Genomic DNA, 14,541 nt, shown 5'->3' with positions numbered 1-14,541 from the left:
TCAGGAGCCTGGAGGGCTTGGTTCCAGGCTGAACATAATTAATACAAATATTATTTTTTATTTTACAAATAATGTTCTATAGGGCAATTAAATTAATGGGCTTTCGATCTGTGGCACCACAAAATGGCTGGCACGGCTATGCCCTATTCATGAAGTAAGTGTATGAAGCAAATTATAGCCAATGGTATTATTTAGCCACCACAACATTTGTATTTGTAATTGTCTTATGGCAACAAACATTATGATATCACTATACTGTTCATGACTCTGAAACTAATATATTTCGTAATTTTTGACTGGTTTCTTTGAGCACGCTGGTTCTTTTGATTGATTGAATAGTTGTTTATTAGTCGGAAATGAGGTTCAGTCAGACATTTAGGCAGCATAACAAAAAAGTCTTGTTTCCATTGTGGTCCTAAATGTATTCAATTAATCAACATAGCATAAAAATAACAAAAATACATATCATCAACAGATATGATACACTATATGATTATGTACAAAGGAGAAAAAGGGGGATATAATTTTTATCCCACGATTTTGTAACCCATTTTTCACCCCTGTGTCAATTATCTAATGTGATCCCGGGCTCTACACCCCCTCCGCCAACCTAGTCCCCATATATGGGGGACAAGGGGAGAGCAACGGACTTGAACTCATGCTTCCTTCATGCATGAGTGTCCAAGTTGCTCCTTTACACCTGACACCTCGAGTCCTTTCTATGTGAATTTCCCTCTGATTGCCACTTGTCATCGCATGTTGCATCTGATCCATTTGTCATATCAGACAGCGGTTCTTCTAGCAGGCTTTATTACACCAGAGATATCTGCTTCTCACGTTGATCGCCATATCGATTTGGTGTGTTAGAACTCCTTTATCACTATGCAGTATGCACATGTAACATTAATGCTATGCGTTTCACGTCATTCACACAATTCAAAGAAGCTTTAATGCAATGTGTCTGGTCCAACTGCTCTGTCCTTATTTCTGATCAGAACAATGAAAAACCCAAATCCATCTATAGGCTTCTCTCTTTTTACCCTAGTAATAGAGAGTAGTCCAGCCAAATACTAGCTTTTATTCCAGTCTTGTTTGTATTGTCAGTGATCATACTGGAATATATGTGCTGCCATCTTCTGGTTAAACGTGGTACTGCTGAGTGGTCACCCCAAGTGGAAAAGAGGAAATGGTGTCACTGAATATTTAAATTAAACCTAGTCAGAAGTATTATGTTTTGTTTTTATGATGAAAACCTTTGGTAGAAGTCATGCCCCCCCCCCCCCAACCAACACACACACACACACACACACACACACACACACACACACACACACACACACACACACACACACACACACACACACACACACACACACACACACACACACACACACACACACCAAAATGTTATGTTGGCAACCATCAGAATCTTCTCAGTGTGTGTGTGTGTGTGTGTGTGTGTGTGTGTGTGTGTGTGTGTGTGTGTGTGTGTGTGTGTGTGTGTGTGTGTGTGTGTGTGTGTGTGTGTGTGTGTGTGTGTGTGTGTGTGTGTGTGTGTGTGTGTGTGTGTGTGTGTGTGTGTGTGTGCGCGTGCGTGCGTGCGTGCATGTGGTTGTTATGGCTATGGAATGTAATGGCACCTCTTTGAGAGGGCTTGGCCTCAGCAAGAATGCCCTGAGTGAAAATTGCTCAGTGATAAATTTGGTTCTCTCTCTCCTCTCCTCACCCCAGTTCCAATTTTGGTTGCTCCCTTTTTTGTGTCATCACTTTCAATTTCAATTGTTTATCCTGTATCCTGTAGGACAGTGGGTTTCAACCCTTTTCATATCAAGGGCCATTATCTATTCTGTATTTGAGTCACGGACCACCATGATGAGACACACCATTCGATCTCGGACACAAAACAATTCCATGCTGTATTATGGTACCAGATAGAGAGAGATAACAGGCAAACGTTTATCAAAATAACAATTCTTCTAGAGTCTCTAATTGTGTAGACTTCTTGTAAATTAAGTAATGCAGATGTTTTAACAATAATTAAAAAAAATTAAGCAAATGGATTTTACGTTCTCAAGAGTTAAAGATCTAATAAGAGTATTTGGTTAGCAACTCTCCATCATTTGTTGGAGACCACCTGGAACCCCTCAAGGACCACTGGTGGTCCGGGGCACTGGTTGAAAACCACTTCTGTAGGAATTCACTCTCCGGATTGGATCAAATTAGTACCTCAACCTTGTTTACTAAAGAGCTGTAGAGAGTCAGACAGAGATCTGTTAGTTAGTTAGTTTATATCTATGACTGCTATCATAATATAGTTATTTAACCCTTATTTAACAAATCTATCTATCTATAAGTTTTAAGGTACAACATTTCAGACAGCACAGACTAATTGGTCAGTGCTTCAACCATTTCCTGAGCAATGTTCAGTCACACATTAATTTCCTTCCTGTTTATCATTAGTGTTGCTGAGCACATGTACATTACCCAATACAGGATGCTATTTTAGTCCTGATAAGGGTATTAACATCTATGTAGTTCTGCTTTGAATGTATGATATATGCTTGTCTGTCTCCTTCTGTTCCCTACGGAAACAAAAGGACCCTCCTTTCTGACCTTCTCTTCCAATTCCTTTCGAAAAAGAACCAAGCAAAGAGTGCACAAGGAAACAATCAAACACTTTGAAGATGCAGCCCCTCTCTCTTTCTCTCTCTCTCTCTCTCTCTCTCTCTCTCTCTCTCTCCCTCTAAGCACACATAAGTAAGTTACTCCTAGCCTCTTATCCTGGATCAGATCATGTTTTAAGCCCCGCCAGTGGTTAACATGTGAAATAGTCTTTAGTAAAGCTGATCTAAGATCTGTAGCAGACAGTCAGAGCGTCATCAGAGAGCAGTGAGTGAGCTTTGAGGAGGCGGAAGGGGGCAAGTCCAAAATTCCTCTGCATGTCCCGCCCTGTCCGTGTCCTCTCAGCCAATCACCCTCCCCCTCTCTCAGCAGCCCTTGCCTGTTCTGCTCAACTCTATGGTTCTGCTCCTGCTCCACAGAAGCCTTGCGCTCAGCCAACCAGCGGGCTGCCTCCCTGCTGACATCACTAACTAGCCAGTTCCCTCCAGCAGCAGAGAGCTTCATTTTCTGATCTGCCTTTGTGCTAAAATGGAGGCTGGCCTCTCGCCCTGAGTGGATCGCCTTCCTGGTCGAGGTTTAGATGTTGACATGCAATAAATCGGGGGACAGGATGGTTGTGGATGCACCTAATTCCAATGGGCCTTTTCAGCCGGTGGCCCTTATGCACTTCAGAGGTATGTAAGCACAATGTATTCTCTATTGTCCCAGGGAATTAGAGGGAAAGAGAGCTATGCTGCTCTGCTCCTCCTGTTCCCATCCACTGGTTACTGCCTGGTTAGTCAGCAATCAGGTGTTTGATGTCTTTTGTTTCTTAGAGGACCGGTCGATTAAGCTCTTATATATTGTGCTTTAACTGTAACTGGGGAATGCTCATTCACAAGGCTTGTATGCGTAGCTGTGAGGACAGGGAGCTGCATAAAAAGCTGGTTTTACTAGCTAGCTCTCCTCTCTGTGCCCATCCCCCCGCCAGGCTAGTGATGTCAAAGGAAGTGAGGTCATGGACTAGGGAAGGGTTGTCTCCCCTACCTTTTCATGTTAATGTTTGTGTGTCTTGTCTCGTTGGTGTTATGTCATTATGTAGTGCTTGTAGACAAATTAATCAGACAAATCCATATTTCATATTTGTCTTCTCTGTCTCGCTGGTAGACTGTTGCCCTGGGGTTTTTCCACACTCCTGTACATCTCTGCACAAATCAGTCTGAGTCTGAGATAGATAAACTGTTGTCGGTCGAAATGGATGTTACGGCCCAGGTCTCTGCTGTGCAGAATGTGTTTTATATTTAGGGTTCATCTAATGTTCTTTTGGCAGCAGGAACACTGCCTCTGATACAGGTAGAACAGAAGCTAGCTTGTTGTAAACTGTAAAGGACATGCCTGCATTTTACCACTGTAGTCTGTGGTGCATCCCAGTGTTGAATGTAGCCATGGGCTGTTATTGATTAGGCTCTTGATTGAAGCCAGCATGGACCACTGCATTGAATGACATCCAGTGAACAATCAAACTCTCTCTTTCTCCTGCTCTGATGTGATCTACTTCTCTATACAATTTTAAGATGGAAGGCGTGATAATGGTAAACAGTATTTCACCCTTTTGTTTGAAACGTTTGTTTTGAGGTGTTTGTTTGGGGCGTTAAAGTGGTTAATAGTAAGCTGAGTTTGGAGCTACTTCATGTACCTGACTGTACACAAGATGTAACGATGAAGTACAACCTTGAACTTGAACAGTATCAAAAACAGCCCATCATCCATCCCGTGCTGTCACTATAACAATACAGTGCTGCCAAATCAATATCAGCCACAGGTGGGACTGGCATTTCAGTGTGACTCCTCTATTTTTTATTATTATCTTCCTTCCATAACGGGGACAAGAAGCTAAATCATCCTTCTGTCCTCTTAGGAAAACACACACACACACACACACACACACACACACACACACACACACACACACACACACATCTTTTATCAGGCTACTGTGAATGGTATTAATAGGATGTCGGTCACCTTGTGATTAATGTCAATATTGGCATCACAACAACTGTGGGCCTTTTAGCTGTTCGTTACACAACCTAGTCTACTGGATATGTTAGGTGTGTACATACACGTAACACACACAGGCAGGGGAAGCAGAGGGTTGTCGTGGTCAAGGTGTGTACGAGAGTGCAAGTCACCGGGACACATTCCAGTCCAGTTTCAGTCCTAGGATGAATAAACGAGACCTCTACAGACCGTCACCTTTTTGAGAATGATGTACACATTTGGCTGTATTTGTTGCCTTTGCCAATCATCAATGCAAGGTTGAAATTGAAAGCAATTCCATTTTCCTGGAAGAAGGGAGTTATCTAAAGATTCCGTTCTGAATGGAGTTATCTAAAGATCCCGTTCTGAATGTAAATACACATTTGAAATCACATGCTGGTTGATATTCATTACGATTCCAGGCATATTTAGAAATACTATATCATAGCTGAATTTCTTTTGTAATGTCATCTAATAGTGGTTCAGATAAACAAGTTGCCCCAGTGTCCATCTACTGTAATTGTTGAAAAAGTATAAAAGTATTTGTTGCACAACAAAGTTGAAAATGCAGTGATTAATTACTCGTAAGAAGCATAAAATTTGTTTTACATGATCACTGGTGCTGGAACGTGATGGCAACTTCTCCAGAGCCTGTGTGGATATTCTGCTGTGGTAGGGACAACACCTTTCATTGTCATACTTAATGAAAATTACAAAAACGTACACTCGGCCCCCCCCTCACCTCTGGAATTCCCAACCTCTCGCTGTCATCAAGATAAATTGGCAGACGTGTGTGTGTGTGTGTGTGTTGGTGGGGTGGGGTGGCCAAGTCTCCGTTGTCTTTATAGGATATCTCCACTTACCCAGAATCTGCCCGTCTGCAAGAATGTCAAGGAGGAGCATGGGTGTCCTCTATTCTGTCTTATAGTGTTTGCCAGTCTTTGTGTACTAGGCCTCTGTGAAATCAGGGCATTTGTAGTTGGCACTATGGCTTTTATTTCCTAGTGTGTACGTCCAATTCTTTCTGTAGAATGTTTGCCCTCTCATATTATATTAAGTTCAACACTGTGTGACTTTCCACTGCAACACCATTTTGTGTAATTATGTGCAATATGATGGATCTTGGCTGGTGGTGATTGTTTTCTTCAGAGGCAAAGTTATTTATCGGAGGTGTTATAGGCTAGCATATGTGGTAAATTACAATAAGAATAAATGTTGCACCTTCATTTGTCAATGTCCTGTTGTTGCAGCCTTGTCACTGTTGAACTCTGTTATAGTCTCACTTGGTTATTAACTCATTGATTATGTCAGGACCACAGGTCCCAGCATAATCAGAGGAGCTGTATGAAACGGCTTCATCATTCTGATGTGTTTAGCCATTTTGTTTGTGTTTGCAATCTAATTTGGCCCAGGAGTGGCGCCATGATCTACAGACTCAGCCTCAGGGCCATGCCAAATGATGAGGTTCAGTGAACACAGTCCTCTGTGCACTGGGTTTGTTGGTTTGTTACCTTTTTGAAACCACAGACCTCAACCTTTCTTAAGAGGAAAGAAAGCGTTGCATGTATTATGTCAGCTAAGGTTGATGCAACTCTGAATGCCAGTGTCCTTACTTTGAGCTTTAAACCACATTAAATACTATGGCAACATTTCATCTTGGTTGATTTTCTCAACAATGCTGTCAGTCCATTTTGCAGAGAGATATGTCTCAGCCCCAAATTAAGCATATGTTTTTTTCTCCTGTGGGCATTTTAGGGTCGATGAACATTTTTATATTAAATCACATCTACAGTCCACATTTATGTTTGGACGACTAAGGATGAATACATTCTATATATCTGAGTCAGTGACCAATGTGAGAAACATTCATATTATTATTTTAATTAATTGATTTAATCATTGCTGCCCTTGGCTCCTTGCTTCCACACCCATGACCCACTCCACCTCACTCACTCGGCTCAAACAAGATATTGACCTAGTGGGTAGTGGGTACCAGTTCTAATTGAGAGGCCTGAGTGTCCTGTCATGTATCAACACTCCACACAACCATACCTGGACACACTCTGGAAAGGGGAGGGGGGGCTTGTCAGGGCTCGTTGCCAGGCAACAGACAGCGGAGCCAAGGAGCGCATGTTGATTTGACAGGCCTTGTCTCTCTGTGCCACATGCAGCTCCTTCTGTTTGTGAATGAACCGAAGCTATGCCACACCCTGATGTAGTTCTACAAATCTACACCCTCCACCTGCCCGTTAAAGGCTTTGTGAAGAAAAGACATGGCATTCCTTCATCACCATATACTGAAAAGAAAAGTTTCTAATGTTGACCTTTTTTATTTAACTGGACAAAAAGGGGTGGGTGTCCAGCATGTTTACATTTAGCATTCCTCATAGAAACCGAATAGTATATTGCTAGGTGTAAGCTAGTTCATTGGCTAGCCACTATCGGCACCAATTCATTTGACAGATTGGCTCTTTTAACGGGGCAAGAATGAGCTTTTCCTGTGAAGACAGCCAGTGGACTCAAAACACAGCGAGACACAGTACTGGCAAGTGTTTGAGTGAGGAAAAACTACTGCACTGATGTCCTTTTGCTCATTTTATTATAGTGTCACACTGTACCACAGCTGCACCACATTGGGATGGGATGGGAACTGCACAAAAACCTTTTTACTTGTAAAACTGATGTGACATGACAATAAAGCTTATTCATTGAAAGTAGATAGGACTTTTCAGAGCAATACGAGAGGTTAGTTGCTCTTTGCGTTGTCTTGTGAGAAGTGGCGCTGAATCTAGATTGTCAGTGCATTCTGAGCACTTGGAAACGAGAATGAGGAAGTGTTTAAACCACTGTGTATAAAAATAACAATGTGGCCTTTGTGGCTATGTTTTTATATGCGCTACAAAAATATATTTTCTTTTTTGAAGTTCAAAGGCATTGGCTATTCCAAAAGCTCGACTGTGATCTCTCACCTACTTCCACAATTCCTCTTCTTCCCATCGTCGTCATCATCATCTTATTTTTAATCTGTTCTTTTCCTCCTCTACATCCATCATCCTCATTCACACTCTGCTCTTTACATCTTAGCCTTTGTTTCTTCTTTCTCCTAATATTTACATGAAAATTCTGTTCCTTCCGTCGGCTGCTCATTGCTGCCTGCAGTTCTGTTCCATTCTTCCTCTGTCTTGGATGCAGCTTTGAATACAGTTCAAGCACGGAACTTTCCCACCATTTTCATGCCCACAATCCATCAACTCATTTCATTCTTCATATTATAATTGTGCTCCCTACAGCCTGATTTATACAACACATATGGTGTTGCACAAAGTGTGCAACACCATTGTGTGACGAATTCTAAATCGGGTTCCTTTTGGTCCGTTCTAACTGTTCCTCTCTACCTCCTCAGATGGCGGTGGCTCAGGGGTAGAGTGCCTGGATGGGAACCGCAAGGTTACCAGTTCGAACCCGGGCTCCCCCAGAGTTACTGTCGAAGTGTCCTTGAGCAAGACACTGAACCTCTAATTGCTCCCGATGTGCTAGTTGGTGCCTTGCATGGTTTCAGCTGCCATCGGTGTGTGAATCGGTGTGTGAATGGGTAATGCACAATCTATGTAAAGCGCCTTGGATAAAGGTGCTATATAAATGCACCATTTACCATTTATTCTAACTGTTCCTCTCTACCTCCTCAGATGTGGCCCCGGCGGAACAGGAGAAGCTGTTTATCCAGAAGCTGCGGCAGTGCTGCGTCCTCTTTGACTTCTTGTCTGACCCGCTGAGTGACCTGAAATGGAAGGAGGTGAAGCGTGCGGCGCTCAGCGAGATGGTGGAGTACATCACCCACAACAGGAATGTTATCACAGAGCCCATCTACCCAGAGGTGGTGCACATGGTCAGTAGAGCTACTCTATACGGAGCTGCTTTTCAGATGATGAGATAAAACGCTGTTGACGGCAAAATGTTTGCCGATTAACTAATATTATGTGCACACTTTTTGTAAATAGAAACGGACCGCAGAATTGATTATCTTGGTACAAATTATCTTAAACGGGAAAACTTTTGTTCTCTTTTTAAACATCCAGGATTTTAGCACGTATAGAGCGTCTCATCAAAGGTTAGACTCTTGTAAAAAATAAGACACAATTTCATAACATTTAAATGTTAGAATGAGGGAGAAAAAGCAGCAGGTATGCTATGCACTGTGCAAGCTGCACACATGTAGTGCCAACATGTGTGCAGTAAGTTGCAGATCATGTTTACAGTATGACCAATAATACGTAGACGGATCAAACCGTTTCAATTGTGTTTTGAGTGCTGCAAACATGGTTAAACTATGTACATGTATGTCCTTGGTACAGTATGTACTCTACAAGCAGATAAGGATAAATATCACTGGAAATGTTAAAGGACCACTTTTCAACATATCTTCATAATGTTCATGATAAAATACCACAATTGTTTTCTACTCAGTTTGTTTCTCATATGAGGGCTGTGGACAGTTCAGAAACCCATATTTTCCTGAATGGAAGTAAATTTCCTTGATTCAATTCCCAGACAGGTAAAAACAAAAGTGGGTAAATTAGCCAATCTACAAGCTCACAGCATTTCGTAGGCTATAAAATGGAGCATTCATTTATTTAGATTTTAGAACATAGATAGAATCCATCCTGTGAGATGGACTGCTGTGGTGGAGTGCAACATCTACATAATAACAACTTGGTTATCCAAGCCATGATATTTAGTAGTACTCATACAGTAGGCTGAGTTAGCGGTGCCCGGGATTGAACCCAGAACTCGTGTTCAAAAGTCGGTCCGACTAAGAAACCTAAACCTGATGTTAAACTTCGCTTAAGTGCAAGCACTTGCATGTTCCTATGCAAAAGGAGTGGACCAAGTGGAGCCAACTCTGCTCAGGTTGAGCAAGAGAAATGGGTTTTACTTTTAAGTGGAAGCTTGTCAAGTGTTCATGTGACATGTCCTTGACTAAGAAAGGAAAAGAGGCCGCACAGCTCGTATAGTCACGATGCTATAAACTTTATTAAACCAACGTTTCGGCAAGTAGGTTGGCCTTCTTGAGGGTATCAAATAATGCACAGACAAGTATCATAACTACAGCCTGTTCAGAGTTATAGACTTATAGTACATCATACACTATAAAATCTACCTAGAAGCCCTTCTTTACAAACAAGGGTCCTAGTGTTTTTTAGTAGGCCACCTGCACTGTCCCATGATCTGTGTGACTGGGAATAGCAGCCCACAGGGGAGTCAGTTGACACTGAGAGAGGCCGAGAACATAACGCACACTTTGATGATTGTGGGGCAAAGCCCGTGTAAACCTAAGGGCCAGTTGCCAGGATGCAGAGCCAGAGGTACGATTTTTTTATTTGGTGGATGGCTAAAGATGGACCATTTTGAAACATTCATGAACATGAAAGTTGGCGTAATTATTTCAGTATCAATCAATCATGCATTGGGAGAAGTTATGACTGATATTAGAGTGTCGGCAAAGAATGAACACAGGAATAAGTGATTTAACGTAACGCTCTTCACATCTTTAGCGATACTAAGCTTTTCAGTGCATGCTCAGTGGCACAGCACTGTTGGAGGTGTCTCAACAGAGCAGATGCTGTAGCTTTTGCTAGCATGAATGACACAATTTACAATTAAGGCATTTAGCAGATGCTCTTTATCCATAGCGACTTACAGTAAGCAAGGTAAACACATATATCAAATGCAGAGATACAGTGTAGTGCCTCAGTAATATAGGATCAAGGTAAATCAGACTAAACAATATAATGATATAAAAAAATAAAGAATCTATACGTGGAAAACTATAGGATGCCAGAAAAACCAATGAACCTAGCATCTGTCTAAATAACATGCTAAATTCCCTTGACCAAACGTCAGTGAATAGCTCGGCCCAACCATGCGACCACTGCAGACCAGAATTTAAGGAAAACTGGAGATGTCTAGTAAACTTTGTAAAAACGAATAATAATTCATCTAATGCAAGTCATCTATCATGCTGGCATGCACAGTATTTACTTTTTCTAGGCAGAAGATATTTGTGCCCTGAGAGGAAGTTACTGTATAATTAGCCATATTAAATTCAAAACACTATTGCTTGCTGGAGGATACTTTCTCAATTTGCCTTAGTTCAAACTATAGGTGCTGACAATAAAGACCTAAAAGTATTTTATTAGGACATATTCAAAATTAGCAAAAGAGGCAAAAAAAGGTATGTAAGATAGCATATTATGTAGACATTCAATTATATACTGTATATTTATAGTTTAATTGTACAAATATTGTACTGTTAGACGGATGGTTCTTAGCTTACTTACATGATCCTTGATGACTATGTATTTGTATTTGATGTATTGCCATGTGTTCTTGCGTACTGTAAGTCGCTCTAATGCCTAAATTGTAATTCCTCTCAATTCTGATTGTTTTTGTCCCTTTCCTTTCCAGTTTGCTGTGAATATGTTTAGAACGTTGCCTCCATCGTCCAACCCCACTGGAGCAGAGTTTGACCCTGAAGAGGATGAGCCCACACTCGAGGCTGCATGGCCACACCTACAGGTTAACCACATTAAATTCAATTCAACTTTATTGAATAGGGATACATACACGGGGTTAAAATACAAGAGATACAACGGGCAATACAAATCATAATTTTACATAAGTATATAAGTTAACCCACAGGCAGAACATACAGGCATTTTAGCCAGTGTACCCTTAATCTAGATGTATAACGTGAACAGCTCACTGAGGGGCTTGAAAGCCTTTTCATAAATTTAAACATTAGATTTCTTAGAAGTGCTTTAAAAGTCCTCACTCCAGCAGTGATAAACATCTGGCTTGCACTGCCTCCTCTGGGTTGTTTAAGGAATATTAATATTAATGAGCCATCACTATTTTGGGCAATTCTTCAAAATGATAGTTCAGTCAGACAACTCACGAATAGATTAAACAATATTTATTGAAGAATGAGTAATGAGTGTGCATATGATATTTGACTTGGCGTTCGGCTCTGCTGGATTTCTCCCTGCTCGGCATGATTAAGCAACATCATAAAACATAAGAGCAGGGAGATAGATATACAATAACCCCCCCATGGGGAGCATAGATAGCAGAGCCCACCGGTGGTGCTGGGGTGGTGGTGGGAGAAAACATCACATACAACCGGGGAACCATGAGCAGAGGAAGGCAGGAAGAGCATGGAGTCTAGTGAGCTTAAGTAGCCTGCCCACTTAGTCAGCTGACTGCCGCATCAGCGAATGACGTGAGAGACTTGCACACACGTATACTCCCACATAGTAATGCAGCATGTTAACCCCTTGAGCATAGTATGGGCCTTTGAGCAAGCAAGAACCTCCCTTGAGGTTGACTGACTGAACTGACTCCGCCGCTCCGCGTGCTGCGTTTGATTTCAGTCAGACAACTCACGAATAGATTAAACAATATTTATTGAAGAATGAGTAATGAGTGTGCATATGATATTTGACTTGGCGTTCGGCTCTGCTGGATTTCTCCCTGCTCGGCATGATTAAGCAACATCATAAAACATAAGAGCAGGGAGATAGATATACAATAACCCCCCAACACACATACCTTTCGGTGAACTCTCACCGTCGATCCGGGCAGGTGACCCACTATGAATGCACAGTGACGAAATGCAAATATGCATTTCTGGAGCCTGCACGGATTTCTAACCCCCCCAACAAAGCAGAACCGAGAACGCCCTACGGGCAGATGTCCCCCGCATCCGGGCAGATTTCCCACACGATAGTGACGAAATGCAACGGCTATGCATTTCTGGATCTTGCGCGGATATTTTAACTTTACGTGAGCTATGTGTAGCCATGACTGCGAGCCGTGAGGCTTATCTGTGAGAAAGTAATGTGTGGGGTGAAAGCCGGACTCAAAACCCATTGGTTTGGAGTACAAGCATATACTAACCTTAAGCTTAAGCTGAAAAAGGCCTGCATGGCTGCGCTCGCCGATAGGCCATTCCTCTATGCCACTATAGAGGAATATTCTACGCTGCTTTCGCAGGGCTTACGTGTAGTGCAACGCCAATGTTCCTCTACTGCCAGTATGAGGACACACCATTGGCCCAATTACGCCGACGTTCCTTATGAGGAAACGCCATCAGCCTACGGGAATTCTCAACCGATACACATCCGGGCAGATGTCCCACTCGATAGTGACTCGAGAGTGCAAGCTATGCATTTCTGGATCCTGCACGGATACACGTGAGCTACGTGTAACTATGGCGCATGCCATAGCCGTGAGGCTTACCTGAACTATTTCACAGATCTTACATGTAGTGCAACCATTTATGTTACCCCAACTTTCCTCTAACGCCAGAGTGAGGAACCACAATTACCCCGATGTTCCTTTAATGCCACTGTAGAGGAACATCAACAAACCATTATTAACATTAGCTTGTGACATGCCACCAATTGAACTACCCCCAGCGACCACCGTATATGAAGGTAATAAGATTACCATTCCTGATCGAATACAGTACTTGCACTCATTACATCCTGAATAAACAACTGAAAGCTCTTCCGATTAGATGCACATGATGATTCATGGGCAGATGAGGACCATGGCCTGAGTTTCAGGTGGCGACTGGTGCATCAGCGTGGCAGTAGAATCGGGAGTAGCCAGGGAATGTGCTGAGGAGACCGATAGCCGATTAAGCAGGGCTTACGCCACCTTACGGAATCCGGAACGCAGCCGGAGCAGGTTGCCCAATGTAGAACTAAAAGACACGAGCAGAGACAGAGTTACTTATACTTCATCCTGACTGAATGAATTAAAGAGTGAATAGGGGATCCTAAGCACGGAGAGACTTCCCACACCCACGAGCCGAGATACCAATACTTAAAGAGAAGCCTTAGATCTTAATCCTAAACTATTTAAACACCCAAGGATAATAATAATAATAAACTTTATTTGTATAGCACCTTTCATCCATAAATGCAGCTCAAGTGCTTCACAGGGCAGGACACAAAAATATAATACAATAAAACACAAGTAGTTAAAATGATAGAACAATGGCAAAGAACAAAATTGAATATAAGAACATAAAATAAATAGAAACAAATAAAAACACCACATGCAGCAAATCAGTCAGGGCAGGGTAGGAACGTGCATAGTAAAACTCAAGTAAAAGCAAGAGTGAAGAGGTGAGACTTGAGTTGAGATTTAAAAATGTCTACAGAGGGTGCGTGTCTGAGCTCGAATGGAAGTTTATTCCAGGCTGTTGGGCCGTAAAAGCAAAAAGCTGCCTCTTTTTGTGCACATTCTTTTAGGCACTTCAAGTAGGCCAGCATTGGAGGACCTGATAGAGACCCTTTATGAATTAACTTACATGAGCGGCATATGCTCTCAAGCGGCCTTTGAGCAATTGATTCTGAGCTTTAAAGAAGTTAAGCTTCATGTCATGCAGACCCGAGAACTGTTCGATACCACTCTCGTCCAGAACTAAGATGAGATGACCCATGCAAGCAATCTATAATGCTGGAGGATCGACGGCGCTGCAGCCTGCACATGGGTGATGGTGATGGACTTACTTCTTCGCTAGATACTAGAACCATCACTTCCGAAGAAACCCCAACCGGCCCACGCCGGCTGAAGAAGCATTGGTGAATCTCCTGACTGAGCGACCCGGGACATCTGTGATTGTGCTGAAAGAAAGCTTAGGACCAAAAGATCTGGGGGTCATGACCTGATGAACGAATGAGCCACAAATAACAGATAAAACATGATATGCTTTGAGAGAAAGCATGCCTATATATGTGCCTGTCCTGAATAGCCACTTTTTTGTATTAAATATTAGTTATTATTAATAATTAATTAATATTATTAATTAATTTAACACAACGTTAACAG

At 42.1% G+C, this 14,541-nt stretch overlaps 1 protein-coding gene across 2 annotated transcripts in view; it reads left to right on the top strand.

The window, feature by feature from the left end:
• Positions 1-3,083: 3,083 nt before the first annotated feature.
• The window catches only part of LOC310878003 (serine/threonine-protein phosphatase 2A 56 kDa regulatory subunit gamma isoform), a 30,820-nt gene continuing 19,362 nt past the window's right edge, over positions 3,084-14,541 (top strand). Inside the window, exons 1-3 of one of the 2 annotated variants that reach the window (XM_083792044.1) lie at positions 3,084-3,296; positions 8,328-8,527; positions 11,107-11,217. In XM_083792044.1, the coding sequence (XP_083648170.1) occupies positions 3,203-3,296; positions 8,328-8,527; positions 11,107-11,217 (405 nt within the window). In that variant the 5' untranslated portion in view covers positions 3,084-3,202. The remainder of the gene's footprint in view (positions 3,297-8,327; positions 8,528-11,106; positions 11,218-14,541) is intronic. The other variant, XM_083792045.1, reaches the window with a different exon arrangement.

The sequence above is a fragment of the Protomyctophum parallelum genome, assembly GCF_964188405.1.
Source record: "Protomyctophum parallelum genome assembly, chromosome: 20".
NCBI classification, from domain to species: domain Eukaryota; kingdom Metazoa; phylum Chordata; class Actinopteri; order Myctophiformes; family Myctophidae; genus Protomyctophum; species Protomyctophum parallelum.
Note: the sequence above shows the minus strand (reverse complement) of the source record. Positions and strands in the feature narration are given on the sequence as shown.